At 47.2% G+C, this 13708-nt stretch overlaps 2 protein-coding genes across 3 annotated transcripts; one reads left to right on the top strand and one right to left on the bottom strand.

Annotated features, from left to right (window-relative positions):
- Positions 1-2143: 2143 nt before the first annotated feature.
- LOC130196213 (cyclin-O-like) lies at positions 2144-4685 on the bottom strand. The gene is given in 4 exon segments (XM_056418137.1): positions 2144-3116; positions 3211-3396; positions 3836-4052; positions 4054-4685. Coding segments are annotated over 4 exon segments (750 nt in total). The 5' UTR covers positions 4176-4685; the 3' UTR covers positions 2144-2891.
- An 811-nt stretch (positions 4686-5496) lies between these two features.
- On the top strand, positions 5497-13661 carry vdac3 (voltage-dependent anion channel 3). Of its 2 annotated transcripts, XM_056418135.1 has the most exons (10): positions 5497-5604; positions 8631-8747; positions 9902-9973; positions 10149-10198; positions 10938-11090; positions 11174-11226; positions 11323-11550; positions 11920-12070; positions 12592-12649; positions 12761-13661. In XM_056418135.1, exons 2-10 carry the CDS (start codon positions 8633-8635, stop codon positions 12850-12852), a joined length of 972 nt encoding a protein of 323 aa, XP_056274110.1. In that variant the 5' UTR covers positions 5497-5604; positions 8631-8632; the 3' UTR covers positions 12853-13661. The 2 variants fall into 2 exon arrangements, with proteins under 2 accessions (XP_056274110.1, XP_056274111.1); XM_056418136.1 differs by lacking the exon at positions 8631-8747 and having other exon boundaries at positions 5508-5604.
- The last annotated feature ends 47 nt before the right edge of the window (positions 13662-13708 follow it).

Here is a 13708-nt window from a genome sequence, read left to right as displayed (position 1 = left end):
TTTCTGCAGCGGTTATTTAGTTCATTACGCAGGAGCTCCGGCTGTAAACATTGTCCAAACCGCCTCTGCAGGGCCCCCACCAGCGCTTGATAACTCCGCCTGTCCTCCGGGCTCAGCAGTAGGAGGCAGGACAGCGCATCGTCCGTGAGACACAACGCCAGCTGCAGTGCTTTAGTCTCCGTGGATCATCGCCCAGCATGCGATAAAAGTTCAAATTGGGCAAGGAAGGCTTCCCAGGCCGACTTACCGGAGTATTTTGGCGTTTTTACCGTCGGCATTGCAAAAGAGTGTTGACCGCAACCCTCTTCCGGTATCGCTACATTCCGCGGAGAAACGGCGCGAAAAGTTGCTGCGGGACTCAAACCCGCGTCTCTGGCCATCTTCGCTGCAGACTCTCTCAGGCGATGCCTCGCCTCCCTTGTAGCTCCCGTGAACTCTCTGGCGATGTCCTCTGACCATCCGCAAGCTCCCTCTTCCATGTCTCTATCTTGTCTCTTTACCTTCCGAAATCACTTCTGACACCAATGTAACGTCTCGGACGTTATGGACTGATGACACGGAGACAGGACGGCGTTATTACTCCTTCTTTATTTGGGGCATCCTCCAACACAGACAGCATGTTCTTCTCAGCTCAGCAGCTCCTTCGTCAACAACGGTTCCCGTCAACCACACTTAACTCCCCTTCTTCCCCAGGTTAACCCCGCCTCCCCTCTACTCCGCCAATCACAGGCACGCCCCCTCGACCAGCACGCACGGTGCCACACTGTGATTGGCAGTCACTTCAGAGGGTCGCTACAATACTGTTGTTGTTGTTTTAGGGATCAAGCTACAACCGTGCCCTCTTCTGGCAATCTTTGGAATCCCTGCCAAACCCATCCTATATAGTACCAAAGAAAATGATATCATTGCTTTTACTACTCTTCTGGCTCGTCGCAGAATACTGCTTGCTTGGAAGTCTCCAGGTCCACCATCTGTCTGCCTGGCTTAAGGATGTAATGTTTTTCCTGAGTCTTGAAAAAATCTAATATACACTTAGAGGACGACCATTTCACGAGGAAGTGGCAGCCTTTCATTTCCTATTTCCAAGACCTGTCATTGTTGCCCAATGATTGAGGTGCGTTAGGTTCTGTCCATCTGTCTGATTTATCGCAACCAAAACCATGTATTACAAAAATCTGTGAACAAATGTAAAGGCCATGGGTGTGGGTGGGCGTATTATGATTCATTATTTTTCCTTATTTTCAAGTTTTTTTTCTTTTCTTTTTCTATTTATTAGTTGTGTTTCTTCTCATTTTTCACTTTACGTTGTATGTTTGCTCTACCTTCCTGTTACTTTATGCAGTACTACTGCAAACAGAACACACACAACAAAAAAGAATACTTGTTCGCTGATCCCTGTCGCTATATTGTGCACATTCTCTAATAAAGTATATAAAATAAAATAAAAACTATTGCTTTTAATTTTGTCTATGGGGAGTTCTATTTGCTTTTAGGGAAAGTGAAAACAACTTGTTTAAACCGGAAACCATGATTTTGGATGAGACCAAATTAAAAATGCACTTTACATGAATGACAGTTGTTTCACTTTTTTCAGTGTTGGCACAGGTCAGTTTCAAAATTGTGACGCTATGATTGGACGTGAGTGAACTGACCTCCAGCAGCTATGGGCCACAAAGGGCACTTGTATCAGCTGTTGCCCCCTAAAGAGGGCTTTAAACATCACATTTAAAGCTATGTCAGTCTGGTGTTTATTGTTAAGCAACCAAACAGAGTAAATGTAAATGTATGCATAAATTAGTGGAAACTCATGTTTTACGCATGCATGAAGATGCCACGGACGAGTAATGTCTCCAGTCCATAATCTGGACAGATTCCCCCCCCCCCCCCCCCAAAGTTTAGCGGGGATTCCTTTTCACATCCACACACATGTAGACATCACACGTCAGACATCACTTCACCCTGTTTAACGACACCACCAGCAGCCAGAATGTCCCTACCTCGGCCAGATTGTGGTTGCGCCTGACCCCCCCAACTGGGACCGGAAGTGGCTCTTCGCTTCCACGGGGTCCATATCACAGATCTCGGGGCGCTTGTGTAACCCCTGTGAGATGTCTCCTTTTCAATGATTCTCCCTGGAGCTGGGCAGGCTGGTAGCAACTGTTTATTCTCTGCATTCATACAAAGGAACAGAGGACGTTGTCAGTGTCGGTGGGCAACGGCGCGTGCTCCGTTCTCATGAGGAATCCCGAGTCAGTCTCGTTATCATTTAAATACAGTCACATAATATACAAAACAGTGAACAAAACAAAGTGATCGTATCGTGGATTTACACTGTCTTTCTTAACTAATTAATTATTCACATTTATAACAATTAAATAAGAGTAATAATAACAACTCACTCATTAACAACACACTGTAACATACCTGCATTCATACAAAGGAACAGAGGACGTTGTCAGCGTCGGTGGGCAACGGCGCGTGCTCCGTTCTAAAGACGGAGCCACGTTCGTGTTAGCTAGGTTATCTACTATTAACATGACTGGCGACGAAGCACATAAAACTAATTCATAACCTAATGAAAACATGACTAATACAATCTAAGACAATTACTAAACAAACAAATAAAGCCAGCTCACTTTTAATTCACTCTTCCCATCTATTACCCCGATATAGCCCACAGACCCGATCAGACAGACGTTACCTCATGAGGAATCCCGAGTCATTCTGGGGATCCCCCACAATCCCTTGCGTCTTATAATAAATTGCAAGTGCACCTTAACCACAGCAAGTGGCGTAAATTCCATTTTAGCTGGATTTAATGCAGACCAGATTGACTATGTTACACTTGGATGGCCGCGCGCGCTGCTCCTCCAGCAACTCGCCGGCTATCCTCAGCGCGCAGCGGGCGCGTAGTCCGCCAGACTCAACTCGCACACGTTGCGCGCGAGGTTGCCGCGCCGCCCGGGTCCCGCTGCGTCCGGATAGTTGGCGTAGTAGTCCAGGAAGAAGGCCAGCGTGGGCGCGGCGAGCCGGAAGTTCAGGCGGCGGAGGACGAGACACTCCAGGTCGCAGCACAGCGCGAGGAGGTGGCCGATGCGCGGCGAGCCCACCTCCACCTGGGTGACCACGGAGAGAGAGAAAGAGAAAGAGATTTAGTGAGTGGCGACGAATCCAACGGTCAATCATGGCGACGGGGGTACGAGGCCGCACCTGCTTGCTCGCCAGGAGGAGCGCAGTGACGCCCAGCAGCTGGAAGCAGTCCGCGGCCACCGGCGTGGACGCCATGAACCTGTCCACGATGTTCACCGCCAGGCAGCAGCACTCGAAGGACAGACGGAAGTGTTTATGGACGGGGACGAGCCAGCTGACGAGCTTACAGCGGGCCTCCGCTGTCAGCTGCGAGCACAGAGCAAAGACTTCATTAGTTTAGCCATCTTCACAACATGTTCATGTCATTATTTATACATCCAGCAACCTTCTGTAGCTCCAATATGGCAAGATTGTTGTGGGAATCATATTGATAACAAATTATATTCAGAGGTGGAGACTATATCATTAGTGATTAAAAAAGGTAATCACCAATTAATATTCTGAAGAAATAGCAATGCTAAAGTAACATATCTTATGAAAATGTATTGGTTTTACAGATGCTGTTCACTGAGGTTAATGCAATGTGGAAATTAGGATGAATAAAAGTTCTAAGTAATAATAAAATAAGGGAAACATGTCATTTAACCTAATTTCTATAAACGGTGGAATACATTACACATGTTTATTATTCATCTATACTGTATATTATGACCTATAACACTATATCATGTGCGCTACAGCCTACTTGTGGCTGGCGTGCCAAGCTTTTGCCAGAATGAAACTGCGCCTCGTTGTCCCTCTGGATCTGGAAACCCACGTCGCCGTACTGGAGGTACCAGTTGGACAGCTGTCCCGCGGGAGGGTCCGCCGAGTGCAGCGGGGACACGTCCGCCCGAACCGGGGAGCAAATCGGGGACGATCGCAGGTCTTCCTCGAAACCGGAGTCGCTCAATTTGGAAACGAGTCTGCTTTCTGTGCCGGGCCGTCGCGCGCGCCTCTGTTGGTGGAGGGGTCGGGTCGGCCGTCAGCCTCTGTTTGTGAGCGGCGTCGGAGCTCGCATGCTCTCCGTTCACAGATGACACCATACCGCACACTTTACGAAGTACACTGCAATACAGTGCACTGTATTGCAGTGCACTGCGTCGCTGATAAGTGCTGTCTCAAATGGAACACTTTTACGTTAACCACTTGCCGGGAGTGACGTACGCAAATCTGCTTGCGATAAGCGCGAAACTTAAACTTACCAAATGAATGCACTTCTTGCCCTCTTTGTGTCCCTTGTTTACCCCTTTCTCCACCCCATGTGGAAACTGCGATACCTCCACAATCGCGGCAGGAGCCTCCGTGGTCTACCGCTTGTGCTACCGTAGCCATCTCGTCCGCCATTGTTTTAGAAATAAAATGAAAAGCTGGCGAATGGGCTCCTCCTCTTCCGCTACGTCGCCAAGATGGCGGCCGTTTAGGGCGAGTAGTGTCCATCGTTTTACACTACATTTTTTGCCCGTTTGCAGTGCACCATCCGGGTACTTTCAGTGCACTGAATTCTGCTGGTTTTTTCAGTGGCGCACTTCGAACACTGAAAGTCACTCGAAGTGCTCAAGTGCGCGGTAGTAGACACAGCCATGTCTCCGGTGGGCTGTGTCACTGAGGCCGGGTCCTAAATTGTTCTCATTCTGAGATTAGGGTCAGGGCAAAACATATCACTGTATTTTGGAATATTAGCTAGAGGTCGTTGCCCCCCAGTGGTTTAAGAGTGTCATTACACCCAAACAAATGTAGCGTTTCCCAATGTGCAGTAGCTGTAATATAATATACAATAATGTATCATAAATATAATATAACGTATATTGTATCATATAATATGAAATCCACATCTATATAATATTAAATTATAGCCACTGCCAGTGTGAAACAACATATAAATTGTGTAATACACACACGCACACACACACACACGCACACACACCAAGGCATGTAAGCGTAATTCTTCATAAATTCTATTATATAAAATAAAATAATATGTATACACACACATACATCAAAACTAGTTTTGACTGAATAGAGCAATTCTGCAATTCCACTGTGGGACTAATAAAGGAATATCTAATCAAATCTAGAGAGCCGCCTGTCCTCACAGAGAAGTACTGTGTGTCATCAACTCATAATTCATATACACATATTCTAGTGTTGATTCTGACGACCTGTCACTGTCATTATTTAGACATCTGGTATATATGGTTTCTCGATGCTTAATATCAAATGACTATATGATTATGATCCCACCCTCTGAGCAATAGTGTGTGTCACAAGACTCACATGCGTAAAATATATACGAACAGCATAACTAAGTATCTATGAGTTTCCCTTTTGCTCAATGTCAAACGCAGTACGGCCCCGCCCTCCGTCTGACTCGCGCCTGCCCAGTGCGCGTTGTCTCGGCTTTCTCCTTCACCGTGGACCCGCTGCTCCGACACTAGCCCGTCACACTCCGCGCGCTCCGCCCCACGAATACAGGTGAGAAACAACTGACTGCAGCCGATTGTTCTTTGACAAAAGGAAACACACAATTTATTCTCTCCAAGTCGGTTCGTCTGCGTGACGAAGCAGTTATTTGACGTCGGTGAGAAATGATCGTCACACATAAAAAATGGTGTGTGTGTGTATGTGCAGCAGCTGTATGCTAGGTGTTTTATTGGTAGTCTTTGCATGGGACCCTTCAGCGGACACCAGAAGTCTCGCGGACGCAGGTTTAGTGGGAACCAGACGTCCTCTTATGTCACGGGGCGGCGTGATGTCACACGTCTTGTTTGACCGTCTTATCAGGACGTCGAGGAGCACAATGTCCTCGCGCACTGCTCAACAGGGACCGTTATCTTTGGCCACTACATGGCCACCTTTACGCATGCATGCTCCTTCCTCCTATTATTGGGCAAATAAAACATCACGGTCAGTAGAGGAATACGTTGAAGTTGAACAGTTAAAAAAAAAGAAAAAAAATGATATTAAGTGATTTATCTTCTTTTTTTTAAAGAGTGTTGCTCTCCTTCTCCAGGCTTAGAAACAGTCCATAGGCTGCTGCAGTGAGCATAATGAGCCCCATTGGTAAACAAGTGCTCACACACATCAGTCTAAACTGTTGTCAACAGCATTGGAGCAGCACTGGATGAACACACCACACGGTGGAACACTTTCATCCACCTCATGCTCCTTATGCTATAAATTGTCTTGGTGAAACTTGACTGCGCTTGACCTTATCTCACAGCCACACATTCCCCCGTTATATATGCCATGCACACTTGCCCTGGTTTCACGTTATCTGAGGGTCTGGGGAGTGTTGGGCAACCAGTTTACACAATTGTATAGTTTTAGTTTGTGTAGGTCAGCTCATGATCAGAAGATCAGGGTTTGTACTACATTGAGAGAAATTCTCGCTGTTCTTCAACTGTTGGATACAATTTCAAAATTGTTGCTAATCATGTTTAAATAGTAAGACTATTCAGACTATTATATAAAAAATCATCCGACACACCGGCCTTCACAAATACAAGAGGTGGCTTTTCTCCCAATTTGTATCGACACACATTTAACACCTTTGTTTCTCAATGACTTGTTGACCTTTGAGCTCAGTCCAGGCTTTCGACTGGTTGCTGCTCGTGGAATATACCGGCGGCAGCAGTTTGTTTGTGTGTGTAAACACGCCGTAGAGGGACAGTAAAGACAAACAGATCTAGTTTTCATACAGGATTTAATGGGCTCAACTGGCAGGAGGACACATGCTGAGACTCCTGCGGTTTTTGGATTGCTTAGAGAAGAGCAGGAACAACGATATAATGAATGTTTTGTGTTCGACCCGTTACACTGAGAGAAAGCCAGAACACCCCATGTGAAATGGTAAATTAATTTCCAATTAAAATAACTACTGAACCCTCATATTGCAAAAAGTATTTCTGTATCTGCTGCTCTCAAATTTTAATTTAAACTAATTAAATACTTTTAAACTTTCATGCAGTGTAGGCTTAACTGCCAACATAAGATATTATGATGTTATGTGTGTAAATCTATAAGTAAGTAAAGTTAAAGCAGACAAACTTTGGCAAATATGTATTTTTGTTACTTCAAGGCCTGAGGGCCCACCTAAAAGAGTATGATGCAAAAATAAATGATACATAATTTTAAGCTGCACCAAACAGAGCAGGCATCACTAGTAAGATGTTTGTTTCTGTGCAAACAGCCTCAGCCTCCATCGAGGGTTCAAACTCGGTTGTTTAATATTTGTCTAGTGCAATTTCTTAGAAATATGTTCCAGCCACAATCCAGTTTGTTTTTAATAATTCACCTCGAGACATTTTAAATATGGCCAGTGGGCCGCAGTTTGCCCCCCCCCCCCCCCCCCCCCCAGGCCCAGTCACATGTGTTGTAGTGTTGGGTTCACCTGGGCTAAATTTAGAGCCGCGAGTTCGAGACCGAGGGACGAAGGTCAGCAAGGGAGAGGGTCAACCATGGAGGGCAAGGAGGGAAGTGACAAAGACAGAAAATGACTTGCACCGTGGTCAGTGAGAAAGGCAGGTCAGCTGGCACACTTTGTGCTCAGCGTTTGAGAAATGAAGAAGAGCGACACTGAGGAAGACGGAGAGGGACAGGGCTTCATGACACACACACACACGCACTGTGTGGTTCACGGTCGGGGGTTATTTGTGTTGGCGACCATAAAGGCCCTAAACAAATAATATTTTTCTCAACCGGTGTCGTAGTTTGAGCTCTGGGACCACAAAGCTCGATCAAATTTGGTCATTTCACTCGATGCATTTCTGTTTTTGGGTTCTTTCTCATTCTTTGAATTGGCTGTTTTTGAAGTGGGTGGGGCTTAGTTGGAAATACATGCTGTGTCATAACAAAGCTGTGCAAGAGACAAGAGACAAGAGATATCTGTAAATAAGCAACTATTTGCCAACAAGTTCACCATATCAATTTAAAAGGGGAAAATACGCAAATGTTTTTATTTCCTATGCTTCCAAGCGGTCCAACAGTGTACCTAAGGATATTTCTGCCCATTGATTATTCAGTCATGAACATTTTCTGTCAGAACTACATATAATTTGAAACCAAGTTTGCAGCATGTGGGATGGCTCTAAATAGGACTCGACTTGTCCCGCCTGTAGGTGACATAATGATGTCATACATGTGTCCACATGATGGCGGTGTGCCCTTGTAATGGCCGAGAGGCTTCAAGATTTCAACACATCATCATTTTCTACCCTTCTCGCCACTTATCAGTTATCCTTGTCTGATTTTAAAAAACACATCTCAGCCCGCGTCACGTTCAAGTACACGCGTTCTTCCTCGGCCGGCCCGTGCACACGTACACTTCAATGTGACGCAATGGTCGGCCGGTTCTCTGCACGACGCCAGCTCCGACTGCATGCTGAAGGAACATGTGAACACTCGCCGCCGATTCTCAGACAAGCCCACGTATTGTGCACAGTGCTCGACCTCTTGCCAAGTTTCCCCCGTTGTTGTCCCCCCCCCCCCCCTCTGAGGAGTCATGGCAGAGAAAGGAGCGGCGTGCAAGGTGCAGCCGGACGAGGCAGGAAAAGGCAAGCCGGCAGGGAACAAAGGTCACTGTGGGACGTGTCAGCACCGCGCCCCCAAGGGACATGGTGAGTGGGGGAGGGGGTGTCGAGAGGGACAGGGGACTCATCATCAGGATCCCTGGACTGGGCCACACATGCACGTTTGTGACGGATTTTCCATCTTCGTCAACTCCAGTGGTTCAATTCAACATCATTTTTTTCCTTTTTTTTCTGAGAACAAAGTCTCCATCATCTGCAAACAAACAAACACACACACACACGCACACACACACACATGGTGAATAGTAGCAGGACAAAAGCACATAACGAAACAAGTAAAAGATAAGAGATTATAAAGGTTTCCCCGCAGTCACCCAGTTCAAAAATGTTTTCCTCACACACACACACACACACACACACACACACACTGAGCCCGGGGACCCTGATGACCGTCTGAAGCCCGCTGCAGTGCAGTGGTGTGCAGGACTCGTATTTGCTGACTAACCAAAGCTGCTGCTGCTGAGGTTAGCTCTCCTGCATCGGGCCGCATATCTCATAACTCAACCTCTTTCTCTCACAGGCATAATGCTGGATGGCTGTTTGATCTTTTTCAAAAGCAACATTTCTCTTCTGCTTTGAGAATCAGTCGCATTAGTTCAACATCCGCTGCTTGCTAATGGACCGCTGCCAGGCAATCGATAGGGTTCACATGGAAGATTGAGGAGGGGAGGGGGGGGGAAGAGTATATCACCCACTCAGACACTCTCCCCCCCCCTCTCCAGATGGTGAGGGTCTTCCGGCTGAGACGAAATGTCACTTACCGTATGCTGGATGACTGTTTGCTGGTAAATATTTGGTAGAAGACGCTCTGTGTGCGCGTGCGCATGTGTGTGCGTGTGTGTGTGTGTGTGTGTGTGTGTGTGTGCGCTTCACAGGCGTTCATGTCCTCTTGAGTTGCTCTGCTCGTCTTCCTCCACGTGTTCCGCAGGAGGCTTTTCAGCTTGCTAGTTGTTTGCAGCGCTTTGGATTTAAAGGCTCATTCCACCGAGTTGGACAGTCTGACATGTGACACAAAGAGACGATTGAGTTGCATTGTGGGAAAAGCTGGATCCAGGTTTCTGTTGTTGTAGGAGTGTGGCCCTTTGCAAGGGACAACAAATACATACATTTTTGGATATTTCGACCTCTTCTGCAAGCGTGTGCTCTTCTTTTTGTCATAACCTGCACGTCTGTTCCCTCAGGCACGATGGCCGTCCCTCCTTCATACTCGGACCTGGGGAAATCTGCCAAAGACATCTTCAACAAGGGCTTTGGTAACTCCACAACTCTTATATTCATATTCGATGTATGACCCGATGTTGTCGTTTCCTTGGAACACATTAGTTTGCCCTGCGATGTTTATTCGTGCTGCAGCTGCTCGAGAGCCACGCTGGGCAGCACCAGGATGTCAGTTTCCCACCTTGTCCCTAATTTCCCTTTCTTTCCCAGGATATGGAGTTCTCAAGCTGGACGTTAAGACCAAGTCCCAGAGCGGCGTTGTGAGTACCTCTGTTGTCTCTGCTGACTCCCGTCCTCTGCGCCGCTTCTCGTCAGAGTGCGAGTACTCTGAGTAATCTACACAGTCGGCAGATTAACACTGTTGTGTTGCTCTAAACCCGTTGCCATGGTAAAACCATAATGAGCCCTCGCATCGTTTCCCCACGTGTCGCAAAAAAACTCAAACGGAAAAAAAACCCTCCACGTTGTGAACGTCTCCTCTCTGTGTCGGGTTTCTGTTTCCCATCTTCAGAGAGACGTCCACTCTGTTCTCCCTAACCGTCTCTCTTTTCTCTGTTTTTATTTTCCTGCTTCTTCTTTGGACGTTCCTGTCAGATGGTGAGAGAGAGAGAGAGAGAGAGAGAGTGTGTGTGTATGTGTGTTTGTGTGTGTGTGTGTGCATAAGTACTGATACGGTACAGCCAGTGACACCGGTTATGTGCCAAGCGTTTCTTTGCGTCCAAGTGACACCCTTTCCCCCCCGACGCCCAAACTCTCCCGTATAGTGTCTTCACAGTGCCCCTCCCCCGACACACACAGAAACACAAACACACACACTGAACTCATTTATCCATTTCAAAAGGTGTAGTTCTTCTTCTTCTTCTTCCTCCTCTATGTTTTCTCTCCCCTTCGTGCTTATAGTAGCTGTAATGTTCCTTTCTGCTTACCCGCTCACCTCCTCTTCATCTTCATCACACCCCCCCCTCACCCCCCTTCATCACTTCGCTCCCCTCTCTGCAGGAGTTCGCCACCTCCGGCTCCAACAACACCGACACGGGGAAGTCCGGAGGCCACCTGGAGACCAAGTACAAAGTGAAGGAGCTGGGCCTCAGCTTCAACCAGAAGTGGAACACAGACAACACTCTGACCTCGGAGGTCACCATGGAGGACCAGGTGGAGTCACACACATCCGTACATTCACTCTCACATGGAGTTTCATGAGCTCACGGCCTCCTTGTCCGTCTCTCTGCCCGCAGCTGGCTAAGGGCCTGAAGCTCGGTCTGGACGCGTCATTCGTGCCCAACACCGGGTGAGCGCGGCCCCGAGTGGGTTTCCAGTGTCTTGATTAAATACAATACAGATGTTTATCATGAACACATCTCTCCTTGCTATATCCCTCCTGTAGCAAGAAGAGTGCCAAGCTGAAGTCCGGCTACAAATGCGACTTTGTAAATGTGGGCTGCGACCTGGACTTCGACATGGCCGGCCCCACCATCCACGCTGCCGCCGTGCTGGGCTACGAGGGCTGGCTGGCGGGCTACCAGCTGGCCTTCGACACGGCCAAATCCAAGATGACCCAGAACAACTTCGCCCTCGGATACAAGGCCGGCGACTTCCAGCTGCACAGCAACGTGTGAGTCACTGCGGAGAGGCCGAAAAGGAAGTGACACAGGGGCAGGCGAAGGAAGTGACGCAGAGGCAGAAGAGGAAGTGACACAGAGGCAGAAGAGGAAGTGACACAGAGGCAGAAGAGGAAGTGACACGAAAGCAGATGAAGGAAGTGACACAGAGCCAGAAGAGGAAGTGACACAGGCAGAAAAAGAAGTGACACAGAGGCAGAAAAGGAAGTGACACGGAAGCAGGCGAAGGAAGTGACACAGAGGCAGAAAAGTAAATGACACAGGCAGAAAAGGAAGTGACACAGAGGCAGAAAAGGAAGTGATTTCCTCTGGAAGGAAACGTCCACGTTCCAATCTCTGTCTTTTGTGTGTGTGTGTTTCAGAAATGATGGCACAGAGTTCACCGGCTCCATTTACCAGAAGGTGAGCGGCAGCTTGGAGACGGCGGTCCACCTGGCCTGGACGGCTGGCAGCAACAACACGCGCTTTGGGATCGGAGCCAAATACCAGCTGGATAAGGACGCCTTCCTGTCTGTAAGCATCGACCCAACACAACACCACGGGGGCAGCCGCACACTGCAGGGGTGGAATATATATTTATAACTTGGGAGACTTTGTTGCACTTGGAGCCACACGCTGACGATGTTAACATCGGGAGCATGGAGCTCAAAGACCAGCACCAACTATTACCCTCAGAATAATGTCAGTAGGATTTGTCCTCTGGAGGACGCTGACATCCATCAGTCGTCACAGTTGTTGTCGAGACCAAAAATGGTGGATGGACAAACCAACAGGCCAACATCGCCACCCTCATAGAGCCGCTAGTCTGGCTGATTAATCATAGATAACTCTCATAACTCCCATAATAAAGTTTGTACTCGTGGTTGAATGCACTTATTGTAAGTCACTTTGGATGAAAGTGTCAGCTACATGATATCTAAAGTAATCTGTAATGTACCCGAGACACTCATCTAACTCCTCTGCAGTTGTTGACTGGAGGCCGATGTGTCCATGTGTAGTAAATGATGTAACTGCATCGTCTCGTGACGTTTCAGACCAAAGTCAACAACGCCTGCCTCGTTGGAGTTGGATACACACAGACCCTCAGGCCAGGTTAGCCGATTGCTGGATTTGTAAAAATCTCTCGATATATATATATATTTTAATAACATGTTGTGACAACACTCACGGGGCGATACATAAATCTGACTGTCCTCCCCGCAGGAGTGAAGCTCACCCTCTCCGGTCTGCTCGACGGGAAGAACGTGAACGGCGGAGGCCACAAAGTCGGCTTGGCTTTCGAACTGGAGGCGTAGAGGCAGAAGGAAAGCAACCACGACCACGTCAACACACACACACACACACTCACACTCTCTCTCACACACACACACACACACACACACACACAGGCCGTATTAAAACACCAAGCCAAGACCTCCAGTCATGTAGTTTTAAAAGAATCAAGCATTATTTTTGTGACGGTTACTTTTAAATTTGACATCATAGATATAAACATATAACATATAAACATATCACCAGAACACTACAAAAGGCGAGACTCACGCATACATTTTTTTTTAAACACTGCTAATGACGAAGTGCACTTTCATGGAGCATTTGTGTCTTAAAACGTGTTTTTTCTTTCTTGAATAAGAGTTGAAGCACCTTGTGTTCGTCCAGCTCTACTCTGAGTTATATACATCAGAATGATTATGAGAGGACGCTTGTTTGGGTGTATTTTGGGTTTTGTTGCATGCTTTTGAGGCTGGAGACGTTTTTTCTCTCCAACTTTTCATTGTCACATAACAGATGCAATAAAAAGCCGGAAGGATCCTTCTCGGATCGAGTGGGCCGACTTTGATTCCACCGCTTGACCTCAGTAACGCAGTTTTAAAGATTCGGCCTACAGTTGCCGATATATCTATTTGTCAGGTCCCTTTTCCCCCAATTTGAGACCGTGTGCCCTCTTCGTCACGTCTGGCTTTCTGTCCTGAACCTTTTGACCGTTACCGCTTTGTTTCCCTTTATCTGTGCCGTGTATCGGGGAGTTAGTCAACAAGTATGACCTTAAACTGATTACTGATCAGTATGATATGATTTATTGAATAAAGAATGTCAAACACTATCATTTGGAGGAATGTGTACTTTAAAAAAAAAAAATTGTTGGAAATG

This window comes from Pseudoliparis swirei, chromosome 7 (genome assembly GCF_029220125.1).
Source record: "Pseudoliparis swirei isolate HS2019 ecotype Mariana Trench chromosome 7, NWPU_hadal_v1, whole genome shotgun sequence".
NCBI classification, from domain to species: Eukaryota; Metazoa; Chordata; class Actinopteri; order Perciformes; family Liparidae; genus Pseudoliparis; species Pseudoliparis swirei.
This window is presented reverse-complemented; position numbering and strand designations above follow the sequence as displayed.